Source organism: Lethenteron reissneri, chromosome 21 (assembly GCF_015708825.2).
Source record: "Lethenteron reissneri isolate LAM-NWPU_2019-01 chromosome 21, ASM1570882v1, whole genome shotgun sequence".
NCBI lineage: Eukaryota > Metazoa > Chordata > Hyperoartia > Petromyzontiformes > Petromyzontidae > Lethenteron > Lethenteron reissneri.
Window position 1 is genome coordinate 13,763,717 of NC_083799.1, and position 23,607 is coordinate 13,787,323.

Consider the following 23,607-nt stretch of genomic DNA (forward strand, 5'->3'; position numbering starts at 1 on the left):
GAGTATGAATCCACAGGTCGCCGTTTCAATGTCCTGGCGCGGCGGTTGAAACAATGGGCACGTTCCTGTCCACGCAGCGGTATAAATGGGTACCATCACGGTTACGTGGCAAGGAGGGTTTGCCTGTGGTGGGGTAAAGTGGAGGTAGTAGGCCAAATAAATATCAAATCTAGATTAGGCCAAATATCCTCGAGTCGAGAGGGGGCACGCTTCGAGCTCCCTCTAGTGGAAGCCCCTTCCTCTAGCAATGGTGTGGGCAAGTGAATTCAGTGCTGCGTCTTTACCTTTTATTTGTTTACCTCCATGTAATTGTGTCTGAAGACTCCAGAAAGCAAGCTCACGCATGCAGGTTGAATACGAGGTGGAGTGTATTAGGGAAACAGTTTTGCAGGCTGGTAAGCCAGTCGATTAAGCAAGTTTCTCTTTTGCCAGAAACAAATACAGTACATCACACTGGCCAATGACTGTGTAGGTAGGTGACACTAAGACCTGGCACCTGTACCGGTGCTACCTTTTTTGCCGATCCATTGCTGGATGAGTCATGGGGGTAAGCATTTGACCATACTTCACCATGCTGGCCAGTGTGAATGACACTCTTCCCAGGTCTAAGTTGCCAAAGAGGACGTATCTCAGGATGATTTATGTCTGGACTCGAGAACATCGTTAAAATGTTCACATTTAGCAAATGACTGTAAAGTCACCCGGTATTTGACCCCGGAGAAGAGGTCAAATTTCAAAAGCGGTAAATCTCTTGTCTCAGTGACCTCATAAAGTGAGGCCCAGCTCACAGTCAAAATCGTAAAAAATAGCATCACTTGGTCAATTTCAGTTTGGACATATGTGTTGTGGAAGAGGTGCAGCGGTTCGTTCACTTCGCTACAGAACTCACTGACATGAGTTTGAACCAGTCCTGGGCCTACTCTATCGCCCACTCAGCCTTAAAGGAGTGCCTGGTGTGGCATATAAACATCAGCACTGGGGAGACAAAGGCAGCCCAGTCTTGGTGCTGCATGGGCATATCACCACCCCCTTGTGGACCACACTAGCCTTAAAAGGTGCTCGCTCACAGCACTTGCCCCCTGCAGTCCATACAGGCTATACATGGAATCTTTACGTTTTGTCTGTGTGTGTGTATGTGTGATGTTTGTGCTTTAGCCACCCGGCGCTCCGCTCGTTGTTGTGAGTGTCGCTCCTCCGCCCCCCGTTGTTGTTGGAGGGCGACTGCCTCCAACTGCCCAGTAGCGTCCTTCACGAGCCTCCTCCACTGAGGCCGATCTTGACACCGCTGGTACCAGTCATCAGCAAGTTGGCAAAGTAGGGGGCACAGGTGGTGCATCAACCAGTCATCTCAGTTATCTCAGTCAGTCGACCCGTGGCACCTGCTGGGTCTGCCCCGTGACCTCCTGCCAGCGGGCGTTCGACACTTCACGTGGCCTCAAGGTGCACATGGCCTGGCACAAGCGTCGTGGTGACGTCACCGCCACTTAGTGGCGAATGGCGGTTGTTGTGATGTTTGTCTTTTATGTGTGGGTGTGTGTTTTATATGAGAGCATACTGTTCGGACCAAGCGGTGGTAGTTTTATGCTAAATATTCGTGTCGTTAACCCTCTACCACCCGATTAAATTGTCACGTTTATAAAGATATTATGTTCACGCACCAGCGGGATGGTTAATGACGGGAATATTGACGTAATACCCCACCACGTGGTCTCACCCTGGGGTCGGCAACCTGCGGCTCCGGAGCCGCATGCGGTGGCTCTTTAAGGACTGCGGTGAAAAAAATGGCTTCTCTTGTTATTTGGGTTGCCGACCCCTGACCATGAAAGTCCAGTTTACCATGGAAGTCCAGTTCACCACGGAAGTCCAGTTCACCATGAAAGTCTAGTTTACCATGGAAGTCCAGTTCACCACGAAAGTCCAGTTTACCACGGAAGTCCAGTTCACCATGGAAGTCAAGTTCACCATGGAAATCTAGTTCACCATGGAAGTCCAGTTCTCCATGGAATTCCAGTTCACCATGGAATTGAAATACTGTTTTTTTTACACCCGAATTCGAAAATAATGTCTCTTGTTGTTGTTGTTGTTACTTTGGTTGCCGAGCCCCCTGGTCAAAGCCACAAATAAAATTAAACGGACCTTTGCATTGTCTCCGAAAAAGAAAAACGCGACGCTTTCTGGTTCGCCCGCGCTATGCCGGCTGGCAAGAAGGAATTCGAGTGGTAGGAGATGTTTGATGAAATCACCCTATGGCCTGTTCTGGCCGTCACGCACAGGATAGGTTGATTTCATTGCATATCTCTACCACATGGCAGCAGACGCCGAGGGTCACGGAGCGGAGGTGGGGGAGAGACGCCGCCGCCGCCGCCGTGGGGTGGGGAGGAGTGCGCGAAAAACGCGACGACGTCTGCCTTCGGGGGGGGGGGGGGGGGTGCCGGGGGGGATTTCTCGCCGTCGGCCTTCTCCGTTCGATTCACATTCCCGTTTTATTTTGTAACAAATTTTATTCTGAACGACCCGTGATACATTTCTTGCGTGGTTATTGAGTTAAAGCACATTGTTGTCAATATTTTTTCCCTAGGTCCGCTCTTGAAAAAAGAGAATGTTTTTGAATTAATGCACTTATATTTGGAATGATAATGATTAAATATTTAAATATGTACTTAGCGACACGTCATTTCGTCATGGTCTGTGGTGTTTCAACAGTGGTTGTTCAATTTAGAATGGCCCCTGCCATGGGAATGTGGAATTTCTGTCACTAGCTCAGGGGCACCAACAGATGTTATGCCATTTTTTTTGTATTTTACCAGGTAAGGCTCACTTGAGCTATGTAGTTCTTTTTCAGAAGCGACCTCACCACAATTGATAGCCCAACGAAGTGGCCCATCTTTACGGAAATGTATAGCAGCCAAATACTCTAAAACTCATGATGTTGATTCTAAATGTGGAAGGAGAAACTGGATGACCCGGAGAAAAAAAATCCACGCGACCACGGAGAGCGAGCGCGCGAGAGAGAGAGAGACACGCAAACTCCAAATATGCAGTAGGCGTCAGGGTCTGGATCGAACCCACGAACCTCCAACCTACCGGGTGAGGTCGTTAACATCTCTCCACCGCGGCGCTCTTGACGTGCCCCTGCGTGTCGCCGTGCAGCTCCTGCGTGCGCGGCTCCTGGAACTGCACGGACAGAGATTGCCGCGACGCCGGCCACTGCCCCAGCAACCAGCGGTGGGGCCTGCACCCGTGCGTGCGCACCTGCGACAGCCCGGACGGCCCCGACGCCTGCGCGGAGCCGCGGCACTCTGGCTGCGGCTGCCCCGATGGCCTGGTGCTGCTGGTGAGGGCCCTCTGTGTGTGGCATCAGGCCACGGTTGTTGGACGAGATCGTTTGGGGAGTGGGTTCGGCCTGCAAGTTCGCGTTTTTTTGTAAAACGTGGTGGAAGTTTTATCCTAGATTTGAAGCTTTCGTGACTGCAAGGATTCATACTCTTTGTTTTTTCGGTCAAGTCACGTAGGTAAAAAATGAAATAAAAATTAAAAAAAATAATAAAATCACTATTTTTATTAATTTTCATTTAATTTTTTTACCTACGTGACTTTGACCGAAAAAACTAAGAGTATGAAAGTTTTATCCATACCACATTGGGTACGATGATTGACTAAAGGGCAGCACATGTAGAAGGTGTGTCTTTTAACACAATTCCTGGAATTTGTCCATTCATTGTCGGTGTTGTGATTTGTGTTGTTGTCATCGCCGTAACCGGCAATGTCCACGAAAAGACGATGCGTAATGTGCAAGAAAGATACGTACTCGAATTTAACATAGGGGCCGTCCATAAATGACGTCATGCACCTAGGGGGGTGGGTCAGGCATTTGTGACGATGTGTGACAAGGGGAGGGGGTGGGGTTTGAGAAATGTGACGTCACATCAAAATGCGCAACTTTAAATAAATATAGACAACACGTTCTACTTAATTAAATAGACTTTTAATACATGTTTTCTCCTACACCATCAGAGTGCAGCGCCACATTAAATACGCACAATGACAATAGTTTAAAGCGATTTGAAGCATGTTTTATATTTTTGGGGGGGGGGGGGGGCAGAGCTTTGTGACGTCATATTTGAGGGGGGGGGTCTGATTTTTTGTGACGATGGGGGGGGGGGGGTCAAACATCGTCCAAAATCGCGTGACGTCATTTATGGACGGCCCCATATCAAAACCAGAGACGATATACGAATCTTCACTCACAGTGTTATCATTTCATGCAATAACCTTCTACTTGTGGCATGTCAGTTTGGTGAAGATCCTGACGAAAACATGTTCAGGTGTGCTTTAAGGACAGCAGATTATTGTGGGAGCAGTAAACATCGTGGGAATGGAAAGTACTCGCAAATGTAATAACCTTTGTGCAACAGGGATAAAGCGAGATAAAGCCAGGGAAATAAAGCCAACCATGTATTGCTTCAGTACATTTGCGATAAGCCCTGTCTGCACACACTCGACCGATACGCTTCCTCCGAACACAATTGCAATCGAAGGTGCCTTGCTATTGCCTGACTCCGCCGGTAGGTGGGGCTATGCAACAGCGCTGCTGATAGTCGCGTCCGCTGGTCGCGGAGTTGGCTTCGTGCTGCCTCACGGACGCGGTTATCCGGCTTGACCACCTGAATGTTAAATTGTAATTGTCGCTCTGCATCCACATCAGCAGCCATGCGAACGAAGATGAAGAAGCAGCAGCAGCTCCGGCAAAGTGAAGATGCCCTTCAGAAGGAAACGGCGCAGAGCTTGCCTCGTTCTCGACTTTGTGGCGAACACACTGCACCTTTTTTTGTGTACAATGTCCATTTCAAATCGGTTTCCCACTTTTTTTTTAAATTTCGTTCTGGGTAAGAGCCGCTTAGCCCCCCGTCACTCAGTCACGGGCCAGCTTGGGTGACCACTGCACGTGAAAGCCGTGCGTGGTGGTCATTGCGGGCAGTGCAGGAAAAATAATTGTTGTTGTGCATTTCCCCTACTTTCATCAAGGTGCACTAAGCAGTGCGGTCAAGTATGGATCATACATCTCTCGTGGGCTGCAAGGCGTGGGGATCGCCTACCTTTGGCTGATGGTTCACAAAAATGGGCTGTAAATCGCAACAAAGTTGAGCGTCACGTGCGTGTCATGTGCGCTGCGGTTGTAATTGTGCGAATGGTGCATTGAAGCGGCACGTTCGCCCTCGTGTGTTGCCGAGCCTGGGCGTGTGTTGAGAACGGCACCGATGTCTCGACAGGACGATCGATGCGTGGCACCCTCCGAGTGCCCCTGCCATCACAACGGCATGGAGTACTTCAGCAACAGCACCATCCAGAAGGAGTGCAACACATGGTGAGCAATGCCGCATTGTCACTGAACACCCTCCTTACAAGGCCACCCAAGAGGCATCTGCAGATATATTGACGCGTCAATAAAAATAAAAATTTGAGGTCACCGGGTTGCTCCGTGCTCAGAGCGACGACTGGCACTGCTGGGTGTTAGGCTCAAGTGAGTGTTAGGTTGAGCTCGTAACTCTTCTTGTTATTAAGCTCGTGCTGGTAAATTCAACAATTCTTATGTCAGGACAAGGAACAATCCCCCAGAAACCCTCCCACAAAGTCACCTATTGCCGACAATCCTAACTCGCAACATTTCCGAGTCGAGTGCTACGCCGCAGCGCCAGCCTGACACAGTTTTTCGAGAGCGGTCGCCCGATGCCGGAACAAACGACGCCCTCGTCGCTCGCGCGCGTGTGCAGCGTGTGCCGGGAGCGGCACTGGGAATGCGGCCGGCGTCGCTGCCCCGGCACGTGCGTGGCCACGGGCGACCCCCACTACGTGACGTTTGACGGGCGGCCCTTCACCTTCCCGGGCGACTGCGCTTACGTGCTGGCGCGCGAGGCCTCGGGCCTCTTCTCCGTGGCGGCCGAGAACGTGCCGTGCGGAGCGAGCGCCGTCACCTGCACCAAGTCCGTGACGGTGGCCGTCGCCGGCACCACGGTGCACCTGCTGCGCGGTGAGACGCGGTGGGGGGAGTGGGGGGGGGGCGGCCGCCGATTGTTCATTTGACGCGTACCGGCGTGCGGGGAGGAGACACGGAGAAGTTCGGGGGCTTTGTCGCAGCCGCTGTGGTGGATCGAGAGCAGCTCCGTAGTTTGTTTCACCACGCTGCTCTTTTTGCGATGGTGAATGGTCGCGGGCAGTTGCTGTGAAATTACCAAACTTTTCGAGCTGAAACTTTGCCAGCCCTTGGGACAACATGGCACGGGTTCGTGGCCCATATGTGCAGACTTTGAGTCGTACTTTTTTCTTTGCGTGAGTTTTCTTAGGGTACTCCAGTTTCTTCTTGCATGCAAAAACACTTCACTTGACTGCACATCTCAAATGCAGGCGACTCAAAAGATTTGTATGTATGTACTTGCGATTTCATGAGACTTGGGATTTCCTCGATAAGCCAAGGACACAATTGTGTTTGATGGGTGCTGGGAGTAAGCGGTGGTTTGCGCACTGCACAATTACATCAGTGCCCAGCCACGGCTAACGTCAGTGGCGAACGATCACAAACCCAGGCCTTGCAACCCTCCCCACCCCACCTCCAACCCGCTTCACCAACCCACACTCACCGGCACGCTTACGCACGGTCAAAATACCCGCATGCCATGCTCATCCAGCAGTGGATTGACAACGGGCTGCGAATGATTTATTTTCGACACTATCCAACCAGGTAGTCACATTGACTCTTGCAAGTAGTAGGTTTTTACCCTTTCAACTGGTACAAAACTGACACCTTTATACAAGGCATCATGTTTGCAATAACCACAACACAAGCAGTCAAAATGCAAACAAAAAGAAACAACTCTGATAATGGTAATGATATGCACTGTCATTGAAGTTGATTGGTCCACACCCGAGACAGCTTTCCTTAGAGCCTAGTCTCCATTGGTGTTGGACCAGATGACGCCAAAAGGCGTACAACTCAACTCTTGCAAGGATAATCCAAATATGAAGCAAGCTGAAGTTGGCAAATGTTGAGTCCTTCACCTACCAGAGTATTGACAAATGGTCATAACGGGTATTTAATCCATGATAAAGGTTTTTGGGTTTGATCGCATGAATATAAATGCGTCGTTCGACCCGCCACCACCCTACGTAACCAATTTGTAAGGTTTGTAACGTAAACAAAACGTGCCAATTAGTTACTACTTCAGCACACCCACAACATTTAAAATTTGAGTACGACGTTTTGGGTGGTGATTACAACCAGCCTCATCAGGCCATCGCCAGAAAAGTGAAGAATTCCTCCTGTTCTGGTCTTAAATAGAGGGGAGTAAAGGCGATGTCACCACTGTGGGTTTATCAGGCACGAAGGCCAGAGAGCGGTTAATGTAGTCACACTTAACGTGAAGCGTCAGTTTAACTGTGTTCGGTACTCCATTGGAACCTCATTTGCCAGTAAAAATATGATAATTGTTTTTTTACCCTTCTATCTGGCAACAAAACTGACACCTTTTTTACAAGGAGTCATGTTTACATAGACCACAATACCTGCAGTCATAATGCAAACAAAAAACATAACTCTGATAATGTGCACTGTCCTTGATGGTGCATTGTCTTTGAGTTGTGCGCCTTTTGGCGTCATCTGGTCCAACCCATGTGAGACTAGGCTCTAAGGAAAGCTGTCTCGGGTGTGGACCAATCAACTTCAAGGACAGTGCACATTATCAGAGTTATGTTTTTTTGTTTGCATTATGACTGCAGGTATTGTGGTCTATACAAAGATGACTCCTTGTAAAAAAGGTGTCAGTTTTGTTGCCAGATAGAAGGGTAAAAAAACAATTATCATGTGTTCGGTACTACCTTTTTAAACCTCTGCATCTTTTATTGCAAGGTATTTACCTATCCCTTAATGTGCTTCCATGTGACTCGTTTCCTCCGCTGCCCCCCCACCCTCCCGCAAGGCCGCGAGGTGACGGTGAACGGGCTCGCCGTGAAGCTGCCCAAGGTGTACGGGGGCAGCGGTCTCGCCTTGCACCGTGCCGGGATGTTCGTGGGCGTCGCGGCCAGCGTGGGCCTTCACCTGCTGTGGGACGGAGGTGTGACCCCACGGGGGGGGGGGGGGGGGGCTTGCACGGCGACGGACCCCCGTGTTTACCGGCGGCAATTGATGAGCGCGCAGCTGTAAATGTGCTGGTTGCATTTTTGTTGTTGTTGTTTGGTTGTTGTTGTTGCTGTTGATGGTTAAATGTGACGCGAGCCTAAGATTTAGTAGCGCATCATTTCTGGTTTATGTCTCATGACTCTTATTAGGTTTATTTTCTTCATTCACGTTTTCCCACACTGCAACGCTGAACGTAGTGGCCGACATTACTGGTCATAAGCGTCCTTAATTATAGGGCCTATTTTACTTTTTTTATTGATTGTGTGTGCCATTTTATTATCGCAAACGTCAATTGAGATTGTAGGAGTACTGCAGAACACAGGAACACCAATACAAACGAGACAGCAAATTGAACGATTCGCAAATTCTACTGTGACCAATAATTGTGTCGAGAAATTACGAAAGGGAGCTAAAGATTGCTGTCGTTCCGAGCCTTACTTTCTCCGGTTCAGCGGAGTGCACGCACGCACGTACGTCTGCCGAACTCCGTTCTCACCGCACGCAGCTAATCGGAATGCGACCACGTGACCCGCGCTTGACCCCGTCTCCCCGGCAGGGACTCGCGTCTACCTCAAGCTGGACCCGTCGCACCGGGGCCGAGTCGGTGGCCTCTGCGGAAACTACGACGGCGACGCGGCCAACGACTTCCGCACGCGGCAGGGCAGCGTCGAGTCGACGTCCGAAGTGTTCGGAAACTCGTGGCGCATGAGCTCCGCGTGCCCCGAGGTGGAGAGTCACAAGTTCCCCGACCCGTGCGCGGTACGTGGTTCCCCGCCCCCCCCCCCCACCCCGAGCTGTTTTCAGCACTTAATTTTAGTTTTCAAATCTGGATTGATGGCTCATGTCTTTTGGGACTGCTTTTTGTGTTTCGTCTGTTCTTCTTCCACCATACCTCCGATTAGCACGGTTGGCTACGTACGATGCGAAATAAGTTCAACATTAATACATGAAACTACTTCTGCACCCGGCACACCGCATCCAGTATACCCGTACTGGAAGGAACCTCCTGGTTACAGCAGCCTACAGGGGATTATTGTGTCCGTCCGTCCGTCGTGCAGGGAGGGGCTGGGTGGGGAGGGAGGGGCTGGGTGGGGAGGGGAGGGTGGGGAGTGGCTGGGTGGGGAGGGTGGGGAGGGGCTGGGTGGGGAGGGTGGGGAGAGGCTGGGTGGGGAGGGTGGGTGGGGAGGGGCTGGGTGGGGAGGGTGGGGCTGGGTGGGAGGGGTGGGGCTGACTGGGGAGGGGCTGGTCACCCCGTGGTGCCCTTATAAAACTCAACGTTTAACCTACTCACGCCGGCTTGTGCCCGCCCTCACAGTCGGGCATATTTGCGGAATACACCACGCCGCCGTTGACCCTGGCCATTGACCGAGCAACCCAACGTTCCTACCAGCTCCCTCCGCAGGAATGTGTTTTCTGGGACTACGAGTCATGTACCACCTCCAAGAATAGAGCTACCCAGAAAACAAATTGGCGATGTTACTTCTTTGGGCTGTTTCGTCAACATGCGAATGTTGACGCAACAGCCCCATAGAGTACCTATCTTTAAATAGACATTGGGGTGGTGCTAATCTCAACCGGTGACCTTGAGTCACTGGTAGAAATTCCACAATCTCTGAGTCCTGGTAGGTACAGAGGAATGACAGGAGGCAACCGCTGAACTGCTGACATTACAATGTGATTAACTGAGAGGATAGCTGAGTGGGCTAACCTCAACTCGCCCATGTTATGATTCATAACAGATGCTTGGGTCAGATAAGGTAAGTAAAATATGTGTTGCACACCCTCCTCCACCCAACATAGCCAATTAATGAAGTCACGTGAACAAACGTGCAATCGTATTACTGCTTCAGCACATTTGCAGTATAAAACTTGCAGGATAAAATTAGCCACGTTTGTGCATCACGTGACAACTTTATTAATTTGGCTGTGTCGGGTGGAGAAGTGTGTACGACACACATTTTACTGTTCGCGATCAATAAAGCCAATAATTCATTGCAATGTTGGTCTCGAAAGCCTCGGGTGCAAAATTTTCCAATGCAAATCTTACGCAATTGTCGTGCAGCCATCCAGGAAATCCTCCAAGGCTCATTCCGCAGAATTGCTAATTCCGTCGTTTCAAAGACGGCGTTTGAATTGCGGTGAACGCGTCGCTCGCGCGAGCGCGTGCGATAGAGTGTGCGGATCGTCGTTGAACCCCCTCGCCGTCGCGGCGGTGTCGTCGGCACAGGCGAACCCCCACCGGGTCACGTGGGCGCGCAAGCGGTGCGGCGTGCTGAGCCAGCCGCTCTTCCAGCCGTGCCACGCGGCCGTGCCGCACGAGCAGTTCTACACGTGGTGCGTCTTCGACGCTTGCGGGTACGTCTGCCGCTCTGCCCGCCGAGTCCCCCGCCGGGATTCAGCCCGGCGTGTACCGTAAGCGGGTTGGCCGATGTTTTTTTTTATCATCGATTGAGGGCCGAATGGCCACAGTTAAGCTCTTTCTTGTGTGTCCGTCACTGGGTTACCGTTTAGGGATTAGGATCAATAACGGATGCTCACCCTGATAAAAAATGTCAGATGCTTATCTCTTAATAAATTGGGTAACATTCTCTGCTTTTCAAAACAACATTTTGTTTCTTTCACGGTCACTATTGGCGTTGTGTGCAGTGATCCATTAATATTTTTTCAGTAGCGTCCTGATTGTAACTGTTCACGACTGGTTGGAATCTGAGGCTTATTTCCGCCTGAAGACACATTGACTCCATACAAAATTTCTACAGAAAAACGAGGAAAATGTTCTCCCAACATTTTTCAACCACTGGCGTTAACGAGCGTATCGATAATAATAATAATCGGAGTAATAATACAATAACCGGAGACCTGGGTCGGACGTGCGGCTGCTCCCTCGCGCAGGTGCGACTCTGGCGGGGACTGCGAGTGCCTCTGCACCGCGATCGCTACCTACGCCGAGGAGTGCAACAAGAACGGCGTCTACATCCGCTGGCGCTCGCAGGACCTTTGCCGTGAGCCCCACCTCCCTCCTCCACCCTCCTGCTTCCCACTCATCCTCCTCAGCAGTATTAATGGGAGATTAGCACCATGAGAATGCAATCCAAAGGACATGTGAGAGATCTAAGAGAGAGGCACAGAGAGAGAGACACACACAGAGAGTCAGAAATAACAGCTGACATAGGCAGGTAGGATTGAAACATCACAGTCAGTTAAGACTTTACCTGGTCAATAACGTGTTTCCAATGATTGCTCAGTTTGTACCCATCTTCTTGGTTGAAGTGGTGTCTGTGTTTATATATCTGGATGGCTTCGTGAACAAATCTCTGAAGGTAGGGTTTACAGAGTACTTTCGTCTTGGAAAAATCAATTTCATGTAAGCCCACAGCTTTCAAACAATGATCAGCAATGGCAGAGGTATTGGTCCTACCGTGTATGGATTCCTGCAGTCACAAAAGCTTCAAATCAAGATTGTATAAAAAATAGTTATATACACGAAATACAATGCAAATTATTCATATTTTTTTTACTATTTTACTTACCAGGTAAAGCTCACTGAGCTGTGTAGCACTTTTTAAAGAAGCGACCTGGCCACAAATGACAGCTCAACGAAGTGGCTTATCACGTGGACATTTATAGCAGCCAAATACTCTACACGCACGTTGATTCTAAACGTGGAGGGAAAACCCCGAAGGATCCGGATAAAAATCCACACGACCACGGGCAGAGAGACATGCCAACTCCAAATATACAGCAGGAATCAGGGTCGGGATCGAACCCACGACCTGCTGCGTAGCAAGCGAGGGAAATAACATCTCGCCACTGCAGGACAATCACAATTGCCGTCCCATAAAGTGGTACTCATTTTATCACCCCAGGGGGAATGTTCAGTTACATGAATCCTCAACCGGGAGTTGAACTTTGCGACCCATTTGCTGTGGCAACTGCCACCACGTGCCCAGTATTATGCAAATTGCTCTAATTTAGCACTATATGTGCTACGCAGCGGCAGTTTAGATTAGGCTCACACGGTTTCCTTTGTGGGTAATCGGTGCACGCTCTACCACACTGAACTTCATGGAGGCGCACGCATGATTGGGTGTGCGATGTTAACTCGGAATGATGTCAGACGCTGTGGCGCATGACTCTAATCCCAGACACTTGCGGATCGTCAGATGTCCGGAATTATCCATGAAAGTCTCAGTGAATCCGGAGGGTCCCGCTTAGAGCGGCTGAACGATTCCACCTGCTCATTTGGCGACCTTTACACTTGGCAAGTGATCAGTTCCAGACAGACAGTCATGCATACATAGGTATAATGCTCAAAAATATTCTCGAATAAGGTCAGCGTTCTACTTGCTGTACTACCATCTATGAGTCATCTCATAGGTGAGCTACGGGCACTCGATGATGTCTTTACCCGTTCTCTGCAATATCGATGTTTTTGTCCTTTGTTTTATTTGCTGCTTTGTTCATACACTACGGATCTCCCTTCTAAAATGTATGGGAGGCTGGCTAAACGGAAGCATCGACCAAGCAAAGTAAACTAAAGCTTCGTGTGATTCACCAACCCTGCCTCCTGAACGCTGGGCCACAGGCACGCCCACTCCTGAGATGAATCACATCTCAGCAAACGTGAATGTGGAGCGCTGGCAGCGGTAACTCTAGCCCGCCGTAAACCCTTGATTTTTCCGCAGCGATGCAGTGCGACGGTGGGCTGGTGTACGAGGCGTGCGGTCCCCCGTGCCAGACGACCTGCCGGGACATCGGCAAGGAGCTGGAGCCGCACTGCCACGCCGTCTCGTGTGTGGAGGGCTGCTTCTGCCCCCAGAGCACGGTTTACCACGGTGGGGATTGTCGTTGAACTTCTTTCGCACCGTACGTAGCCAACCGTGCTCATCCGAGGTGCTCGGGGAAAGGGCAACGATTTTAACACAAAATGCAGTTCTGAAGAAATGAGTTTTCAATCTGGATTATTTATAAGTTGCGTAGTTCCGGTGGCTTCCTAATGTTGGAAGGAAGAGCGTTCCAGACGGCCGTGGAAGCGCATCTGAAAGCTCGCGATGCGGTTTTGCCAAAAGCCGCCGCTGCGAGGATGACCGGAGTTTGCGTGATGATGGTTTATGCTCCTTGACGAGATCGGCAAGGTAGTGTGGTCCATGTCTGGCAAGGACCTTGTGTGTACTGAGTCTTGCTCTGGCAGGCGAACAGCACACTCAAACTGAAACGGCTCGGTAGGCGTTCATTGCGCAGCTTATAATAGACTTGGACAATTATTCTGTCGTATGATGGGCAGATGATTTGCATCACTTCTAAGTGCAGGTCGACGTTGATTTTAGTTCGTTTTAGTTCATTGGTTATGTCTACAATGGGATTATTATCTGGTGGCAAACATCACGGTGCACAGTACAAATGTATCACATATCAAAAAACTAAAGTTATCACGGGTCAAGCTTAATTTAAAAAATCACGTATTTTTAAAAATATTGATCTCGGTTGGACAATCCTCCGTTATGTCCTGGGGGAGCTCATTCCACTCATTGTCTATATGACACATACAACTGTCTTTTCACGTATCACAATGTGCATGTTTTTTTAAATCTATATGTATATCATGATACATGATAAAAATGATTGAGCCAGTGGGCAGCTTTAGGAGTAGGTGAATGTCTGAATGTCTGAAACGCTGCCGGCGAACGATCGAAGCGGGCGCTACCGTCACCACGATGACGCGTCATCCTCCTCCTCCGTCCGACCGCGTGCAGACGGCGCGTGCGTTGACGTGGCCGAGTGCTCGTGCCTCCTCGACGCCGTCGAGTATCCTCCGGAGGCCTCCATCGTCAGAAACTGCAGGAATTGGTGAAGCGTTTGCAGCGGGCTTGCCGCGTCACGGTTGCACCGTGTTCCCGTACCGTAGCTGCGCCACAATCACGATGATAAAATAAACAAACTCCACCTGGGTTTTGCGAGCACTGCAGTGCGCCATGGGTCGTGGGTCGACACGGTAGCGAGATATTAACTACCTCGCCTAGTATACAGGTTGACGTGGGTTCGAACCCGACCCTGACGCCTTTTGTATAATTGCAGTTTGCATGTTCTCTCTCTCGCTCCCCCCGTGCTCGCGTGAAATTTTCTCCGGGTCCTCCGGTTTTTCCCTCCAGATTTAGAAACATGCGTCTAAGAGTATTTGGCTGCTGTAAATTTCCACGTGATTAGCCTACGACGTGTTAAACCTAACGCTCGCACCCTTCCGCCCTCTCCGCACGCGCGTGCTCGCGCCAGCACGTGCCACCACGGGGACTGGCGGTGCTCGGGGTCGCCGTGCGGCGCCGGGGCCGGCGAGACCGAGGGGGCGTGCGGGGCGACGGAGTTCCGCTGCGCCTCGACGGGGCGCTGCATCCCGGCGGTGTGGGCGTGTGACAACCAGGACGACTGCGGCGACGGCTCGGACGAGCTGTGCGCGGCGTCGTGCGGCCCCCAGCAGTTCCCTTGCTCCGATGGGCGGTGAGCGATGCGCCGCCGCTCGTCGTCATCCTGGCGCGATTAACCGCCCCGCAGTGAGATTTATATCACGGAATGGGGCTGATGGCACGGGCATGCGTCATCTCCTCCACCGCCGCCGTCGTCATCATCATCATCGGCATGAGTCACGGTGTATCCACTGCTGAATAAAGCCCCATCCGAGCCATTTGCCACCCTTCATGATTCTGCGACGCAAATATGCACGTGAGCTGACCTCGTCGCCGCGTCTCTCCTGTGGACGTAGACGGGGCGCGTTCACTGCTGCCATTAACGAGGTTAAAGGCCATCCGAATGCGCGTTCATTTGACCAGAGAGTGGTCGTGACACTCGTACAAGATTGCATCTTTTTCAAACCGCCAGAAGCAGGATTGTGTTACGTGACTTCTAAAATCTCAGGCGAGATTAATAATTGCTGTACTTCTCAAAAGTAACCCTCTCAGCATTGCAGAAGTCGCTGAATGCGTGGGATATGCTGTTAGGCGGTTTTTCCTGAGTTTAAATGTGGACTAATTAGTTACGCAAAAACTTGCCGTGTGTTTGCGTAACTAACATTCGTATGTACGCACGTGTATTGGCGAGGCTGGTATCGTACTGCCACTGCAAAGTTGTGGTCTGGACACGTGCCACATTCAACGTGGGCCGCGGCCGACTCGCAACGCCGTCACCAGCACGCGCCGTGCCCGCTGTGCGTCCGCCCCCCCCCCCCCCCCCAGGTGCGTGTGGGCGAGCGAGCGGTGCGACGGACAGCCGGACTGCGCCGACGGCGAGGACGAGCGCGGCTGCCCGGCGCCGCCAACGCCGTGCGGCGCCGGCGACTTCGCCTGCGCCAACGGGCGCTGCGTGCCGCTCTCCCGCGTGTGCGACGGCGCGCCCGACTGCGGCTTCGGCGACGCCTCCGACGAGTCGGGTGAGGCGCGGGAACGGGCGCCCCGGCGGGGCCTCCTACGTCGTTCATTGCCGGAGTCCGCGATGCGGCGACGATTCGGGCAACGTTGAGATCGAGAGGCAGGAGAGATCGAGCGTTGTAATATTTGGAGACTGAACTACGCACCATGGGTCCCTGATTGAAATGTGTGATGAATTCCTCTAATGGGGATATTTGTTGCGAGGCCTGAGTTTGAAGTGGGAATTCCATGTTTTTTTGGCAGGCACCAGTTTCTTTAGAGGACGGGCTCTCTTGTAATAATGTAATAATGTGCCCTGTTTTCATCAATTGGAACCTCGTTTTAAGCTCAAGTCTGTTGACGTTGGGTCCTGTATTCAGCGTGGGATGATGTTTGACCCATTAGAAAAAAAGAAAAACATTGGGGGGTGGCATAGGAGGAAATGAGAGTACTCAGACAAAACCCACCAGAAGTAGGAAACCGATAGCCATGGGCCGCGAACCCTACTTGCTGTACCACCATCGCCCGCCTGGCACGTCGGTGGACATCAGTTCACGGTCCGGCCCCCTCGCACCGCGCGACGACTCTCTCGGCGTGCCCTTTGCCAGCGTGCGGCGGCAGCTGCGCGTGGACCGAGTTCCGGTGCCACGTGGGCCGGTGCCTCCCGTACCTGCACCGCTGCGACGGGCATGACGACTGCGGCGACTTCAGCGACGAGGAGGGCTGCTCGTGCCCCGCCGGGTGGCTTCAGTGCCCCGACGGCCTCTGCCTAAGCCCCCTGCGCGTCTGCAACGGCCGGGCGGACTGCCGGCCCGCTGTGGACGAGGCCTTCTGTGGACACCCCGGAGGAGGTGGTGACGACGTGGGGCGTGGGGGCGGGGATGAGTTTTTCTATGACGGATTGTTGCTGCGTTGTTGAGTGCTACTCGCCTGCTGCTGTCGGCCTGTCCCGTGGAAAGCCACTGGGGTTCTGACAAAGTGGCGCACGTTTTATCGGCCCACGGGGAATGATGGGGGTGAGTGGACTCCCAACCAGGATTTTTACTTGTAGTTGCTATGAATCGACATCCGTGTGTAAGTTGCAGCCCTTGATCAGCCCCCCTCTGGATAAAGTGCACCCCACGCTGTGTCAATCATGAGGTTGTTTAACAATACCTCGCCACGTTGGTCATTGCTGGTTCATCAAAGGATTGGTTCGGGTGGCAAGACCAGTTAATATTTTCCCGCGGCCAGGAATTGAACTCGGATCGCCGGGTTCAGAGCACACCATCCCTCTACCCTGCATGCACGCTTCTTTAGAGCATTTAATCAGGAACCCTGCCTCGCGTATATATGTCCAATCGCTGTCCTTCCCCCGCACCTCCGATTCGCACAGTTGGCTACGTACGGTACGACAGAAGTTTAACGTGCGTATGTAACTGTCCCCACACCGCCCATGCCCACCCCTCCGCTTGGCAGTGCCGGTGACGTGCGGGCCGGGCCAGCTGCCCTGCGGCAACGGCTCCTGCGTGAGCGGGCGCCAGGTGTGCGACGGCGTCCCGGACTGCCAGCGCGGCGAGGACGAGAGCCCCGAGCTGTGCGCCGAGCGAGATGGCCGCCCGGGGGTCACCACGCTGACCCCGACCGCTCCCGGGGTGACCCCGACCCCCGGCTCAGGTAGCGGTGGGCCAAATGTGTCCCCTGGCGGCACCCTCGCTTGAGATTCAGCGACGTTCTCCTGGATCGCGCGAAGTACATGGCTATTCATCTTCTTGGTTCTTTCGGTAAAGTCACGTATAAGGGAAATAAGAAAATAAGAAAAAGAAAACGTTTTTTTTTATTATTTGTATTATTTTATTATTTCCCTTCTACGTGACTTTACCGAAAGAACCAAGAAGATGAATCCCTGCAGTCACGAAAGCTTTAAATCGAAATTTACATGGCTATTGTTATTTGTGTTATCGTCATGATCATTTGATTGTTCCTAACATAAATGAGCAGACGATAAGCCGTCCTTAGCCATATCCGTCCCTCCAATTTACAAAATAAAAGTATTACTTTAATTAATCTCATCTGTCACATGGCCAACCAATGCTGCTGAAAAACAATTCACTCCCAGTCGGCCGTGTCACCGACGGGGATGTGCGAGAAAACATACCAATCATATTTTTGTTACGTAGCGGGACGGACACGGAAAGGAGGCATGTGTATTGTCTCCTTGTTATTTACCTATTCAGAGTTTTTTTTCTCACTCGGGCTCTCGTTCCTTCTCGGCGCTCAGCACCCGCGCTCAGCCCGTGCAAGGTCACGGAGTTTGCGTGCGCGAGTGGCGAGTGCCGCCCCCTGGCTTGGCGCTGCGACGGCGAGGCCGACTGCCGGGACGGCAGCGACGAGCGCGGCTGCGACGGGTCGTGCGGCCCCGGCGAGGTGCCCTGCCCCGATAGCGGTGGCGGTGGTGGTGGCGGCGGCGGGCAGTGCCTTCGCCACGCCGAGCTGTGCGATGGCATCCCGCACTGCCTGGACTTCTCCGACGAAAGCCTCGACCGATGCGGTGAGCCGTCCCTCTGCGTGCGTGCTCGCGCGATGAAGTCGTCCCACAAAGCGTTCTTTGTGGTTACCTAGCTTCTGGTAGGAGCGTTTTTAAGTTAGTAGGAGTGTTGTTTCACGGCTGGAGCCCCAAACGGAATTTTTTAAACTGCATTTTGCGTTTAGTTGTCCTTGTCCCCGCACCTCCGATTAGTACGGTTGGCTACGTACGGTGCGAAAGAAGTTCAACATAAATCTAGAGTTTAAGTTTAACATATACGTACGTACAACATGCACTCACACACACAGCCTGTCCACATCGAGGCCACACAGCCTGAACACCACCACACCACCGCGTGCAACGTGTGCAGACGAGACACTCCGCAATAGGTGGCGCTGTTAGTCACGGAATGAGGAACATAGGGGCCATCCATTTAGGGGCCATCCAATTAGTACAGACGCATGGAGGGGGGAGCGGGGGGGGTAACCCAAATGCGTACGCTTACGTATGGGGGGGTCTACTGACAATGTACGCATAGGAAACGGGGGGGGGGGGGCGGTGAAGCCTCGATAATAATTTGTCTACATTGGCCTTCAAATGAGTTAGATAGTCCGGCGGTGGACTATCTGTTTGCTTAAACAGGTTCATATTATTAACACTTGATCGTTTCTGCATGGATTAAATATCGGCCGTTCTATAGGATTCGGGGGGTGGGGGGGGGGGGTGTAAAAAGTACGCGTGCGTACACGGAGTGGGCGGAGGGGTCAAGTTTTGACAGATTTTTGCGTTACGTCCTCTGTGTGTACCTCACCAGGCTCTGCCCAGATCCCTCCTTGCCCCGGCAATTTCGAGTGCAACAACCGGACGTGCGTGAATGCCAGCAAGGTGTGCGACGGCATCCCCGACTGCCCAGACGCCGAGGATGAGCTGTCCTGCGGTGAGGTTTTTTCATGACTACCGATTCGGCAATGAATGGCTGACTGATCGATGTCGAATTTGGTAAAAAGAAAGTCAATGCAAGTGGTGAATACGGGACGGTGGCCCTCAATAAATGACGTCACGGAACAGTGCTTAGTGAGCCACATGCCGCTCCAGAGCCACAGGTTGCCGACCCCTGCCCATGGTGAACTGGACTTCCATGGTGAAATGGACTTCCATGGTAAACTGGACTCCCATGGTGAACTAGACTTTCATGGTAAACTGGACTTCCATGGTAAACTGGACTCCCATGGTGAACTAGACTTTTCGTGCTAAACTGGCCTTCCATGGTAAACTGGAACTCCATGGTAAACTGGACTTCCGTGGTGAACTAGACTTCTGTGGTAAACTGGACTTCCATGGTAAACTGGACTTCCATGGTGAACTGGACTCCCATGGTAAACTGGACTTCCATGGTCAGGGGTCGGCAACCCAAAATAACAATAAGAGCCATTTTTTATTTTTATTTCAAGAGCCGCACCGCAGTCCTTAAAGAGCCGATGCTGACCCCTGTGCTAGAATGAAGAAGCCCTACAGGCAGGAAAGGGGCGGGGGGGTCAGGGGCGGCTCGCTCGAGAACGCACAGCACGCTGCGCACAGCGATGACTCGCCGGGCCGGTTGAACTCAACCTCGCCGCGTTGCCTCGCTCCGTCGCTTCAGGTCCAAGGGTGGTCGTGCCGCCCGACGACGACGCCGCCGCCGTGCCGTGCCCGGAGTTCACGTGCCTCACCGGACAGTGCCTGCCCTTCTCGCGGGTCAGTCCTCCTCTTCTTGTCTTTTTCCACGTATTCCAGCTGCCTAGTATTGCGCTCAGCGACGCTTATTGAGAATCTTAAGTGAAAGCCCACAGAGGCGTTTGACCCGATTGTTGTGGCTATTTTGGACGTTGCGCCGCCACTTTTGTGGAGGAATCGTGGCCGTTTTTGTGTAAATATGGCTTGATCCCACAACTCCATACAAAGTCCCAACAATAATGGGTAGACTTCTTCTAAATGCATAAAAATAAATTGTACATGACTTGGCCACAGTATTTCTAAATGTTGCTTGTGTTTTTGTTCCTAATCTACAATGTCTCGCTGTATCTCACTTAAACTTGAAATGGTTAATAGTCAAGGCAAAGTCAAAACGTGTCCTAAATCAAAGAAGAGCCGGGTGGGACTTCTGTCTTACGAAGCCCTGAGCCAATGAAGGACATTCCATGTTTCTATGTCAAGAGTTCATCGCCAAGGCACTTTTGAATTCCCACAAAGTAAAACTCGTGTTATTAACCTCAGATGAATCAAAGGCTACGTTCATCTTTGAGTGGGATTCCAACTCACAGCTTTTTTTTTTATTGTGAATGAATAACTCTAACCCCTGCTTGGCCCATCAATATTATAAACACGATCGTCTATCTCGTAATATCCTCATCTATCGTGACATCGAGCATCTCATAAGATGGCTTGAACCGGAAAACGCGCGCACGCTCGTCTCTCGCCGCTCGCCCGCTCACCTGTTCGAGTCGCCCTCTGCCCCTCACCAACCCCCCCCCCCGCCCCCCGCCCAGGTGTGCAACGGCGTGTGGGACTGCCCGGACCGCGGCGTGGCCGGCGCGGCGGAGGTGGCCTCGGACGAAGCGGGCTGCACCTCGTGGGGCACGTGGGGCACGTGGGGCGAGTGCAGCCGCGCGTGCGGGCCCGGCGTGCAGCGCCGCTCCCGGGAGTGTCCCCCCGGCCGGGCCGGAGACCACCACGACGCCCTCCGGGGCTGCCGGGGCGACGCCGCCGAGGCCCAGGAGTGCTTCAGCACGGCCTGCCCCAGTGAGTAGCCGTGCACGTCGTCGGCTTCTTCCTTCGTCGCCGGTGGCTTGGGAGTTTTGCTGACGTCCCTAGGAAATCCGGTCGCCCTGCCGTGCGTGTGTGCGGCTTGCTGTTTTGTCCCCGCTGTCACTGGCCCTATGCTCTACCCTGATGTGTGTGTTTGCATTTGCCACGTATTTGTAAGTCACATTGAGATGCCGTGGCATCTCGCAAATCCCTATTCTTATACGTTACTGTGATGTTAGGAAGAACTCAGCACATCTGTCAATAACAGCTCTGGCCTTGAAAGGAAGACATGTATAATAGGCAGCGTTTCTGGAAATGGCCCATCTTCATAGCACATGCGCCATGAAGGTGGGCCATTAGTTTGTGATGGTCGGGAACAATTTGTGTTGAAAACACAGACAGAAGAGAATGTCAAAGGCGGATCTGTGTAAGGAAAGAGAGAGGTGAGGCTGTATTGCAGTGGGTTGGATTACACAAGCGGAGTTGCCCTCCTGCGTTGGACAGCGCCAGCGATGTGTGTTTTCGGGTTGTGCCACGCGTCGTTGGACACGATGAAGCGCCCGCCTCCTGACACCATCGGGCGTCGTGCCGGACAACGCACGGGCACGACCCAGAAACGCGTCGGGAGATAGAGGAGCTGTCGTCGCGCTCACGAGTTGTTCATCGTTGTTTTTGTTGTTTTTTACTTAACTAGGAGACGGGGAGTGGAGCGAGTGGAGCGTCTGGTCTAACTGCACGGCGGCGTGCGGAGGGGTGGTCGTGCGGCGCCGGGAGTGCCGCTTGGCGGAGAACGGCGGCCTCATGTGCTGGGAGATTCCCGGCTCCTCCCGGGAAACGACCCAGATCCGTGTGTTTAATCCCCGAGCACGATGTTCACCTTACCGAAGCACCTCCCCACACAACGCTTGTCGCTGTTGCCGTGTTTCGTTTTGTACCTTAGCAGGGTCGACCCTGGATATAGTGCTCGAACGGGGGCGACCGACATGAACAAACCGGTGTTATTGGCTGGTGCAGGAACACTAAAATGTGGGCAGCAGAGGAGCAGTGCGCCAATGTCCAATGTTGTACTATACCGTGCTCCCACGTATATGCTCCCTAGCTTCACTAACGCGCAGCGCTCATTGCAGTGAAGAGTGGGCAAAACAAACCCCCACAGGTCCCTCATCCAGCATCGGAGTGACAACAGCGCTGTACGCGTCGCAAGCACACAACACAATTTACGGGAACAAAGAACACAACACAAGCCTTAACTTCACGAATCCCGATTTACAGCTTTCGTGACTGCAGGGATTCAGCTTCCTGGTTCTTTCGGTAAAGTCACGTAGAATGGAAATAATAAAGTAATAAAAAAAAAACATGATAAAATTATTATGTTTTAAAATAAAACATAATAAAATAATAAAAATAAAACAATAAAATTATTATGTTTTCAAATAAAACATAATAAAATTAAAATGTTTTATTTTATTATTTTATTATTTCCATTCTACGTGACTTTACCGAAAGAACCAAGAAGATTCACGAATCCCGTTTGCCTGCCTCCCCCCCCCAACCATGCCGTCCATGTGACTGCGACGCTCGGCAGAGCCGTGCCCCACGGACGACTGCCACGTGCCGGCGGACTGTGTGGGGGACATGTCGTGGCGCGATTGCGTTGGATGCCCCCTCACCTGCGAGGATCTGGTGGGCGACGCCGGCTGCAAGCAGCCCCTGCCCTGCCACGCAGGTCGGCCTCTCCCATAATGCACCGCGCCTTCTTCTCAGTGTCGACGCCACCGCTTGTGTCTGGGTCAAGGACAGGTCTGTTTTTGTTATTAGATTATTTGCTTGATAATGCACTTTGGATTTATGTAGTGCATGGATGCACTGCCGGGCAGTGGTGGTGCACGCCTGTGATGCATGTTCGTGTGTTGAACGTGGCCGACCGTGCTAATTAGAGGTGCCGGGGAAGGACAACAAACCAAACACAAAAATCAGTTCGAAGAAATTCGTTTTCAATTTTATATAGTGGTGTAGTGTATAGTGTAGTGTATTGTAGTGTCTCGTGTCCACAGGCTATCTACCTGTGGATACCTTCGGGCTGATAGCCTGTAGGGGTCCACTGACATTTGTTTCCACTCTTCTCTGTCTTGTGTTCAATGTGCTCATGTCGTGGCCACATCTTTCTGGCACCAATCTCGTTGAGCCATTCTCTATTACGTCTTCCTCTCTTTCCGGTTCCTTCCAATTGTTGTTGTTGTCGTCGTCCATCCCACACGCGTGCGAGCACAGGTTGCCAATGTCCCCCGGGCAAGGTGCTGGACGCCACCTCGCAGCGCTGCGTGGGAGCGGCCGAGTGTCCGTGCGTGCAAGACGGCGTGCGTCACTGGCCCGGGCAGCTCGTCAAGTCCGAGTGCAACCTCTGCGTGTGCCAGGACGGGCGGCTGCAGCACTGCCAGCCCAACCCAGAGTGCTCCGGTCTGCCGGCACCCCCCGCCCCCTTCCCCCCCTCCCTCCCGCCCCCCCCTCCCCCCCGCGAGACACCCATGGCACTTTGCGTTTTAGACCCAACGAGGTCACGCCGCACGGCTTCGCAATCAATTACTCGTCTAGGAAAAGCTTCGCTTGACTCTGTGTGGGAGGCACGTGGGCTACCAAGCTAGTCGGATGCTCTAATATGCTCATATTTAACTGTGGAACTGTTTTTTTCCCCATGCTGTTATAAAATGTATAATTACACTAATGTTGCTATTCATTCAGGTTCATAAAGAATA

At 52.2% G+C, this 23,607-nt stretch overlaps 1 protein-coding gene across 1 annotated transcript in view; it reads left to right on the forward strand.

Annotated features, from left to right (window-relative positions):
* Window positions 1–23,607, forward strand: part of LOC133345274 (SCO-spondin-like) — a 178,995-nt gene that overhangs the window by 19,513 nt on the left and 135,875 nt on the right. Inside the window, 20 exon segments of the mRNA XM_061555889.1 lie at window positions 3,151–3,334; window positions 5,271–5,365; window positions 5,772–6,028; window positions 7,971–8,105; window positions 8,727–8,929; window positions 10,398–10,525; window positions 11,063–11,172; window positions 12,856–13,005; window positions 13,924–14,017; window positions 14,441–14,662; window positions 15,394–15,587; window positions 16,173–16,415; window positions 17,023–17,220; window positions 17,825–18,094; window positions 18,885–19,007; window positions 19,710–19,804; window positions 20,596–20,848; window positions 21,549–21,701; window positions 22,440–22,580; window positions 23,126–23,311. Of these exon segments, the coding sequence (XP_061411873.1) occupies window positions 3,151–3,334; window positions 5,271–5,365; window positions 5,772–6,028; window positions 7,971–8,105; window positions 8,727–8,929; window positions 10,398–10,525; window positions 11,063–11,172; window positions 12,856–13,005; window positions 13,924–14,017; window positions 14,441–14,662; window positions 15,394–15,587; window positions 16,173–16,415; window positions 17,023–17,220; window positions 17,825–18,094; window positions 18,885–19,007; window positions 19,710–19,804; window positions 20,596–20,848; window positions 21,549–21,701; window positions 22,440–22,580; window positions 23,126–23,311 (3,434 nt within the window).